Source organism: Cheilinus undulatus, linkage group 12 (assembly GCF_018320785.1).
Source record: "Cheilinus undulatus linkage group 12, ASM1832078v1, whole genome shotgun sequence".
Lineage (NCBI taxonomy): Eukaryota > Metazoa > Chordata > Actinopteri > Labriformes > Labridae > Cheilinus > Cheilinus undulatus.
In genome coordinates, this window is record NC_054876.1 from 43,431,714 (window position 1) to 43,442,383 (window position 10,670).

The 10,670-nt window shown below is 41.6% G+C and overlaps 1 protein-coding gene across 1 annotated transcript; it reads right to left on the bottom strand.

The window, feature by feature from the left end:
• Positions 1–339: 339 nt before the first annotated feature.
• Positions 340–9,508, bottom strand: htr3a (5-hydroxytryptamine (serotonin) receptor 3A). The gene is made up of 9 exons (XM_041800882.1): positions 9,505–9,508; positions 8,845–9,008; positions 8,425–8,469; positions 6,799–6,908; positions 6,518–6,687; positions 4,990–5,150; positions 3,105–3,338; positions 2,782–3,064; positions 340–650 (listed from the first exon to the last, which is right to left on the bottom strand). The coding sequence occupies exons 1-9, from the start codon at positions 9,506–9,508 to the stop codon at positions 340–342; spliced, it is 1,482 nt and encodes a 493-aa protein (XP_041656816.1).
• Between the last annotated feature and the right edge of the window lie 1,162 nt (positions 9,509–10,670).

A 10,670-nucleotide genomic window follows, 5' to 3' on the forward strand; every position in this document is an offset into this window, starting at 1 on the left:
GGTGCCTGAAGAGGACATGCATCCATACATTTGTTTTACTTGCCTTAAGAGGTGAGCCACATGAATCCAGATTTAAAAGACAACTCTTCAAGTCACAATAAACAGTTACTTATAAACAGTTACGATCATATCATAGCGTTTTATGGTGAAGACAGCAGTAATGTTTGCAGGGATATAGTGGCAGACCTTATTCAACCTCTGTGTGAAGGCCTTAGGAACCCTTTTTCCTGTTCCATACTTCCCTGTATGCACTGAGCTACACAGAGCACAGATCTCTGGCCTTTCGAATACTGTGCCTTACCCACTGAGCTTTTGTCCACAGCAATACACAAGTTCAACTCAGGCAACCTGCCACACCGACCACAGCGTGCCCAGTGTGATGCTGTAAGCCACCACGGCCACCAAATAGACTCTGAAGAGCAGCACGTCCAACACGTAGCCCACCTGCAGCCACTCTTTGGCCACCTCCCGGCACCTGTCTCTCTTCTCCAGGAAGTGGCGAATGGCGGTCACCTCCTGCAGGATGTTGTCCATGACAGGCGGGGCGGGTTCCCTAGATGGGGGCAGGACCAGTCTGTGTAGGCCGCCCTCTCGGTCGTGCTGGCTCAGCCTTTGGCCGATCTCACAGGTGTGGTGGATGGTGCACTGGGCTGCAGAAGGGGACAAGGACAGCTCATTTTACTTTATCTGAATCACTTATTTCCTTGCATCACACTCACATTATTATTATAAGGCCCAAGTGCTGACCTCAGAGCGGCAAATAAATCACTAATTTGGAGGCTTTAGCCTCACAAAACTTTCCCCAATAATGTCCACCATTGGAAATTTTCATAGTTTGGTGGAATTGTGCAAAACCGTCACACAGAGCCCCAGCAGTGGCCCCAAACCTGAGTTAAGGGACTGGGTAAGACCTACAGGCATGAAAATTAGTACATGTATGCATCGGGTCTAGATGAAAAAAAGTATCTTGGGACCATCCTCTAAAATGTGCAGGAAGTGCACTACAAAAATTTTTTAGGACGTTTTCAATGGTGCCAAATAAATTTTACTTGCTCTAATGTTTTTATATATTCTTCTGTGCTCTTCAAAATTGTCTGGCAAGAAAATATTATCACACTGAATATGTCACATACAAAAATGTAATTAAAGTGCCCCTACTGGGTCTTCATTCCCCCCACTGTTCTTAACCTTGCAGGCACTGATTTTGAATAGAAAACATCCTCATTAATGTTCCACAACACTGATGTGTTTCATTGAAAGAAGTCTTATGTTGTAGCAAATATTTCGAGATCTTGCCAATTTGACAGGAAGTATGTGTAACTCATACAATACACTTGACTGCCCTCAAATTTCACATCATGATGATCAAAGTCCATTCCTCTACACAATCAAGGCTTAATTTCATTTGCTGTAGCACCCTCTACCAGCAACAGGAAGTAGCACAATTGAGTCATTTCTTTATCCCTATTACTGAGCTGAACCTATCAAGCTTAGATTTTGTTAGAAAGGCCACAATATTTGTCCTCAGCAATGGCATGTCCTATTAAAGGATGCCTTTCTGCTAATGGTGAGCATTTCAACATCTCGCCATTTAAGACAGGAAGTTGGTGTGACTGATTTGAAACATCTGATTTCAAATTTTGCATGTATGCTGAAAGTCTGCCCCTCTATGTATTTAAATATTAATTCGATAGTTTTGAAGTAGTGCCACCTACTGTAAGAAACCGGCAGCACCTCTTAAATAATGCCTTATATCTTTTTTTTTTTTTTTTTTACATTATAAAAATCAGTCCTGCTCTTATTGCCTCCACTTATCATTGTCATACTGCCACCTACTGTTGGCAGGCAGTACTACCTCATATAAATAGTGCAATATGCTCATTACATGGTCTCTCAAATGTGCTCCGGCACACTGCACCTTTTTGCTAACACCAAACCTCTGCCACATGCCTGCGATTGTGACACAACCCACATGCACCAGGTGCTAGGGCCCTTCAGTGCTGCTTGCAGCCCTAGTTTTAGTTGTTCTCTATTTTTTTAATGACATCTTTTGCACCACCTCTACAAAACACTATTCTATCTTCTGTTTTGTTTGTGGCTGTTCTTCATGCCCCTCAGTTAAACCCCACTCTCTCTTCCTGCATGGATTCAGATGGTTTAGCTTTGGTGCAAATAGATGGCCTTTTTAGACAAACATAAATAAACATACGCTGTGTCACAGCTAAGGGGCTTGATACTTAAGAGGGTGCAAAGTGGAGCATTGAAGGCTGTCCTATATCATTCACAAAAAGCCCAAATTTTATTTGTTATACTAGGAAATTATATAAAGAGTCAACAGCATGACACAAATGTCAGGTGATGTGACAGACCCATCATGTGACCGTTTGTGTCCATCTGGTCATGCAATGGGTGCAAATTTGGGCCCTTATGCAAGTTCAAAATATTCAACTCCAGAAACAGAATTGTGTGGTGAAAGCCAATCACTTTACTCATTTGAAATAGGATTGAAATTTGACTGAAAGATGCTTTCTTCAGGCACAGAACATCCCAAGTTTTACTGTATTCCACTTCAAACATGTAGACGGGCTCTGAAGCATCCACATACTATTTTTCAATCTGGACCACAGTAAAGAAACAGACACAGTGTGCAGTTATTAATATCTGATTTTTAATACTATTATGTATGGATCACAATTATTTATTTTTGGCAGTATGGCTGTTCTGAGATCCCCCTGCCTTTCCATGAGTCTTTGTTGGTATGTGCTGAGCTCTGTATCTTACCAGTGCCATAGTTGTCCTTGTAGTGCTCCATGTCAGAGGCCTGTGACGACAGCCTGGAGCAGAGACGGTGCTTCCTGTGGATGCAGAAGAGGACCGGAGCTCTTTCCAGAACCAGGTACTTCACCCAGTGGGGCACAGGGGGCTGCAGGTCCTGCTTGTGCACCAGTCGGACAATCAGCACAGTCTCTGTGAGGCTGATCACCAGGAGGGCCATGCAGACCACAAAGTACACACCTAAGGAGCAGGTCAGATGGGATAAGGAGTTTTTACAGCTGAAAAAACACTAGGAAGAGGAGAATAACAAATTGTTAATGAGTAAAAGCCTCAGATTGTAGATCGTAGTCACCTATCAGTGGGGTTCCTATGGCGGTGGCGGGCAGAGTGTCAGACACAATAATGAGGAAGACCGAGTAGCCCAGCAGCAAAGTGATCTTGAAGGACACCCTCTCTCCACTGTCAGGTGGCAGGTAGAAACCCACAATATCCATCACCATCAGGAAGATACTGGGAAGCAGCAGGTTCACTGTGTAGAATAACGGGCGCCGCCGGATCACCACCTGAGAAAAATACACTCAGTCAAAATGTCTGCTGGGAGAAAAGACAGGAGGCTCCAAATCTCCAAACACACAGGAAAACTATAAAGATGACTAGGCTATCAGACTCTGGGGTCCCGATCAACCTGGCTGAGTACGCTGATTTTGTTTAGAAATACAGCTTAGATTTTACTGCTGCAGAGAAATCTTATTACAGATAAGCAAAAGTAAAAAGAAGCAAAAGGATCACTGATATACAGAGAAACTCATCAAAAGCTCCATAATTATACAAAACCTTGACATCCATCACTGATTAGGTTTTGCTTTGTTTATCTCAAATCAGGTCCATATAAATGTTCATGGCCGTATATCGATGTCCACAGTCCTCTGTGTCTTTTGTTAGCAGTATGGATCAATGTTGAGTACAAATATCCCTATTTTTTTTTTTTTTTTAAGATTTATTTTTGGGCCTTTTCATGCCTTTATTAGATAAAAGGACAGTGGATAGACTCAGAAGCAGAGAAGAGAGGGGGAGAGACATGAGGTAAAGGGCCACAGGCCGGATTCCAACCCGGCCCACCTGCGTACATGGGTTTCACCTTAAACCACTCGACCATCTGCATGCCCAAATATCCCCTATTTAAACATTTTGTCAGAAGAAGGCCAAAACAGGCCCAAGCAGTTACTTTATACACTTATTTGAATTTTAAACAATTTTAGACCTGTTCTCCCACTGTTTGGGGCATTTACTATCTTTTTATACTTTACATATAGAGACAGAAGTGATATTTGAGCCAAATCTCCAGTTATTTTATTTGAATATAGACTATAATTAATCCTAATTAGCTCTACTGGCTACCTCTACTACAAGGGTCATCGAATTCTTTTTCACAAGGGCCAGTTTTTTCTTAATCGACGCTATGGAGGCCAGAAATTGAAATAAACTGAAATAAAATAAATATTTTTGTTTATTTAACTCACACGTTAAAACAATTTCTTCCAAAATGAATGGAACTTTAAGCCTTTTATAGTGAGACCAGTCCCTGCGGCCTACCACACCCAGCCACAAGAGGGCGATTGAGATATTTTAGCTACATATTTCTAGAGCCCTATCACTGAGTTTGATGCTAATATGCTGTGTCGTGATTGGCTAGAAACACAGACAGGAAACAGATCTGTGCAGGGTCGCGTGCTAAAAGAGCCTCATGTGGAAATTTGATGCAAAAATCCTCAACTTAACCAAGATAACAATAATAAGTATGTGTTTGCCATGCCAGATTACAGAAGTACTAGTGTGTGCTTCATTTGTGATAAGTCGCTAGGTTGAAGGTTTTATTTAAACTTTGAGAAAGAAAGTGAAACAATATTTTGCCCTCTCAAATGGTCTGAGTTTAATAATCCTCTGGGGGGCCTGATGTGGCCCCTGGGCCTCCAGCTGAGGAACACTGATCCACTGGATACGTACCTCTGTAAAGTTAGCTGTTAACATAATTAGCCGGTGATGACTGTATTTTCATGAATGGATCTGCATTTTTATTCAAGGTAGAAAAAGAAAAGGTCTGCAACAACTACAGGTCTTCGGATCAATGAGCCTAAACAGAAAACCTTCGGTATGAAATGCACTTCCTCATAGTTCTGCTGTATGTAATCTAAAATCTCCAGTTTGGACACTTACATGAAATTTCATCTCAGCGTAATAGTCATCATTGTCCACGCTAAAGATCTTGTAGTTGGACAGTATGTGGAGCAGCTCCCACTCTCCCTGGTTCATGAAAACACTCTTGTCCTCGCTGAGCTCCTCTGGGCTTCTCATCAGGGTGATGTTGATGTCATCGACTGTGGATCGAACAGAATGTCAAGAGCAGCATGAAACAAGTTAGCCGTCACTCAGCACTCAGCTCTCTAAGCACATTTCACAGCAGGAGAGGTTCAGGGGTGCACGAGCACAACGGCTGATCAAGGCTAGACCAAAATGATTTTTAGAGTCAAGGAGAGTTTTTTCTTTTTTTATCACTGATTATATTAAAGAATTTTGATTGAAATTTGTAATAGTGGGATTGTGTGACTTTTCAAAGAATTCTCAGAAAGTGAATGGAAGAACGTTCTCTGTCACATTTAAGATGGGCAAATCAGAGCGACGAGACAACATGACGTGTACATGCGTTTCTGATTGTCTTGGGAATGGCGGAGTTTCTTGATGAATAAAACTGATGCTAAGGCCAGTCAGGAAATACGCAAATCCTCTTTTCTGCCAAAACAAAAGCTTTTGGTGTGGCTCCTGACTGTTGTTTGAAAAAGAAATGTGTTTCAATTAAACTGCTGCTTTCCTGCAGCTAAATCCAAACCAGCAGCCACTGTGGCAGCAGCTGTTGGATAGACCGGCAAACCCCAACCGTAATGTTCACAAACCCATGCCGTAGCAGACCCGAAGAGGAGAAAAACATCTTTTCTGTCCTGAAAAGCTTTGTTGTTTCCTGTGTTGCTTTCTGCCCTTGTTTTGATAAAGAAATGTTGTCCAGTTCTGACAAAACTGCCACTGTGGCTACATCTGAGTTTATCACTACACTAGCAGTTATTGCATGCAGAAGAGCGAGAACATCCTTCCCATCATGAAAAGCTTTTAGTGTTGTTTTCATGCATAAATCGGGGCTTGGAATAAGGTGGACACTAGAGCTTTATACGAGCTAATCACCACACTAGCGGCAGCCATTGCAAACAACTTTGAGTCCAACTGAACCCCATAAAAGCCATAGCTACTGCCTCATTCTCCTCTAATGATACTGACTGGATCGAATTAGTTCGGTTTGGTACAAGCGTTGTTGATTGAAGCTTCTCAAGATGGAGTTGCCTGATGACAGAAATGGCGTCTGGTGAATCCATCTGTTTGCAAGGTTATCATGCCTTGTGGGTGAATGTTAAATAACCCGAACTCATGTGCCACTATCCCTGGGCCAACCTTCATATTTCATGCAAAGTCTTATCATATGTAAACATAAAATCCGATTTCTGCTGCTGTGTGCTTTGACTACTTTGTATAAAATCCTGTTGACCATGGTAGAGTCCCATGTCTCTATCACACTTGAATTCAAAAGAAAGCTTAACAAAGCCTGCTAATACTGGTAAATGCAGCAAACATTATATAAGTGCTGCTTCACATTTAAATAAAAGTCCAGTTCAGTTTTTAGTATCAGAGTTTGACTTACTCGTGTGCAGCCAGCTCTGGAAGGTAAGGCTGCACTTCTGCACATCAAACGGGAAGTTGTAGATGTTGAGCGTGCAGGCCGTGACCACCTGGATGGGTTTGTAGTTTCGCACCAGTCCATCATGTGTCACATAGACGTACGGTATGTCTGGAGACTTCCCCACATCTACACTGCAGGTCAGGGACAAAAATGTCTATTTTTAAAGAGCAGAATCAGATTTCTACCAGCTAGGGTCAATGTTATATGAATGATACATGAAATATAACAGGAGGAGCTCTTACAACTCATTGATGAGGATGTCGGGCACCCACACATTAGCTGTGGGTATAGAGAGTTGTTTGACTTCATCGAAGTCCTCTGGATTCCAGACGAGGAATTCATCCGTCCAAGACTGAAAATAAAGGGTTAAAAAGTGATAACATGGTCATATATTTTAAGCAGTGCATACTGTGATACCGAAATTTGTTTTGTAGTGTTGTCGTCAAGACCACACAATCCAAGACCAGAGTGCACCAAGACCAAGACTTTAAGGGGTCAAGACTGAGTCAAGACTGAGCCAAGCCGAGACGGAGACTAGACGAGGACCATAAAGATTAATTTAAAAATCCCTGCAAGGTTGAGCAGTAAAGGAGCACTCTCTCTTTAATTTTAGTTTTCTTTTAAATACATTTGACAGCAAAAAAACAAGGTGTCTGCAACTCTGTTTTCACAGCACCACAATGCAAAAATCTCAAATCTTTGCAAATTTGTTCAACTTAGTTCTTGTCAAAAATAAATGACTGTATATATTAAAGAGGCTCTGATAAGTCTGAATTGTTTTGAATATCTGAAAAATAGATGTTTGTCTAGATTTGTTAGCTGAATGATGCCTAAAATAAGTGCAAAGAGGTATTTCTAACTAGAAAAAAGATGAACTGGTTAGTTAAGATCTAAGTTTTTGCAGGTGTGTGACACATAAGGACCTTGAATAGATTTCCAAGGAGGTAAAACAATCAGTGAGCTAATGGCAGCTATTTTAAAAGAGACATATTGTGCAAAAATCACTTTTTCAGGCTCCTCTCACAAAAATATGTCCCCTGGCCTGTCCACAATCCCCCCAAGTACCAGAAAATTCCCCCCATCTCCACATTTCAGAAAATGTGTGCTGAAACAAGCTGTTCTCAGATTTTCCCCTCATGATGTCATGTGGGGAGTTGGCCCCGCCCCCAGGCTCGTTTGGCCCTCCCTACTTGGAAGAAGGTATTTCCCTCCTCTCCTGGGCGGATCAGGAGAGCCACATCCATTTCTTGAGATGGGCGGAGTCAGGGGCTGGGTCAGACAGCTCAGTAACATTTAAAGCCACAGAAACAGCTCATTCTGAGCAGGGCTAAAACAGAGGGGTTTTTAGACATGCAAAAATGCTATACTAGAGTGTTTTTTCAGCAAGCAAACCTCCCAGGTACATTTTGGGGACCTCTGAGACCAATATAAACTTGTCTTAAAAGGGTAACATATGTGACCTTTAAATGTGGTTTATAACATACAAATCCATTTAAATCCTCTGAAAAAGAAGAAGGCTGGTAAATTCAGTTGTAGCTGCCGAACACAGAAGTTTGGAATTGTGGGTGGTGTAGTTCTTTTCCCGGAGATTCTTAATTAGCCAGTTTGGATGAAACCAATCAACAAGATTGGCCCTTATACAAACTTGGAGAACATTAACAGGAGAATCTAACATGACATGTTACATAAACATGTTTTACATAACTGTTTTATTTCAAATCCACCTGGCCAACAACTTGCAATCAATCGTACCAGTCAGATTAACAAAACTTAAGACATGGTGGGCATGAGCAGTGAACTATTTAACGTGAGCTGGACAGGCCTAAAGATATGGTGCAACTTAGAGTACATGCTTTGGTATAACTTACCTGTCTGTACCACACATATGTAGTTAAAACCTGGTTCTTCTCATCCTGCAGTGGAAAAAAAGCAAAATTTTAATTCTGATTTCATTGTAATTTGTAGTTTTATTTGGGACATGTTCCCTATGTTGAAGCCAATCCTGTAAAAGAGTTATTTTCATGGTTTTTATGTTTGTCTTATACCAAAATATGTGTTTATCTAGATTACCACACATTAAATCTGAGGTCAGACAGTATCTCTTCATACAAAGACAGAACCTGCAGCTAATTTCCATGCTGCACCCACAGTAGTGTTTTAATCAGTCCATGCTGCTCTTTTAATTTAAGGTCAATATTACACAGTACAATCAAATACAGGCAAGCCAGAGCTACAAGTTTCAGTGAGTTTAGCACGTTTGTGTCGAGACTTCTTTCATCTTCACTCACCACATTAAGGATGGAGTAAACCATGAGGTCTATGGCCACTATGGTGGACGTCCTCCAGTCCTTCACTGGTCTCACTCCTTTCTTATAGCCCGCACTCAGAAACTCAGACAGACGCACTAATGTGGCGTTAGCAAATCTTCCTGTGGTGCTGCCCAGTTTCTTCACTAGAAATTAACAACATATTCATCTGTTACAGGCACCATCATGAACAATACAAGAAGTCAGCAAAAATGATTAATGGGAATATCTAAGATCACGTGAATTAAATAGTATTAATCAACCATAATAAAGCTAGTGTTAGTTCATGCTGGACACGGTAGTCATATGCCCGCTGATCCTAATTATCTCCCCCCAGCTCCCACAACCAATCACAGCTCTTTCTCTCACCACAGTGGTGTATTTTTATGACCTACTTCTCACTAATCCCTGCTTGTATTAATGCTGATGCACCACACTGCTGCTGTTGGCAAAGCTTAACCTCCTCCACCCCAGCCTCCTCCTTTATAGTGTACCTTCATTTTCAGATTCATGCTACAATGTATTAATTGCTTTTGAACTACTTTTATTGTATTCAGTATGTATTGTAATAAATGTTTCTATCTATATGGGGGTTTCTAGCCATTTACTCCCTGGAAAGTCAAAGCTAGCTGCTTGACTAACCCATCTTACAAGCAGAGCCTTTAGATAGGCTTTAGCTAAAAATAAATATCCAGTGCAAGGGTTCCCAAACTTTGCCATCAAACAGCCTCTGTCAGGGACCTGCACCTCAAAAAAATGTCACGATGGTAAATATGATAATAGTAATACTGTAGTCTTAAAACAATGACCAAAAATCAAAAAATCAATATTAACATTGAAAGACAGGCAAGGGGGTAAAACATAGTATGGGAAACACCCTATTAAGCGTCAGTAAGGCACTAATCAATGTTCATCAGCAATAAAGCCTGAATAAATAATTGATTTATGGACACATCTCTAAATGCTTTATTGATTCATTAATTAAGGGGTACAGTTAGGGTAAGGGTTAGGGCATTGGTTCCCAACCTGGAGTCCGGGACCCCTGGGGGGATGCCAAAGATCTTGGGGGGGGTGTGAGGCTTTGTCTGCTCTGAGGCTGCCAAAAATATATTTGCAGTTATCGACTAAAACCATGATAAAGCAGTTATTAAGTAGTTTATACAAAGGTCTTTTGATAAGACAAGCATGCATCGGCCTTTTTTAGGGTTTTATCAAACAATTAAACTCTAGGTTGTTTTTTGAAGGCAGGGCCCCAGGGTCCTGTGGCAGGGATAGTTGGGTTAGGGGATAGAATGCTTTACTAATGCATAAATAGAGCATGTTCTAACTGTCCATCCGTTTTCTATTCCACTTCTCCCATTCAGGGTCCCGGGCTGGAGCCCATCCCAGCAGTCATTGGGCGAGAGGTGGGGTACACCCTGGACTGGCCAACAGTCAATCACACATACAGAGACAGACAACCAGGAATACTCACACCTGTGGCCAAGTTAGCATCACCAATTAATCTAATGAGCATGTTTTTGGTGGTGGGAGGAAGCCGGAGTACCCAGAGAGAACCCACGCGTGCACAGGGAGAACATGCAAAATCCACACAGAAAGGCCCTGACTGGGAAGTGAACCAGGAACCTTCTTTCTGGGAGGCAACAGCGCTAACCCCTGCGCCACCGTGCAGCCCCCATTTTCTAACTAAATTTATAAAATAAATAATGCCTCAATTGATGAGGGGTCAAGTATTTTTAATGCTTTACTAATGCTGAAAGCGTGCAGAGATCATGATATTCTACTATTAAAAACATCTAAAACTGATC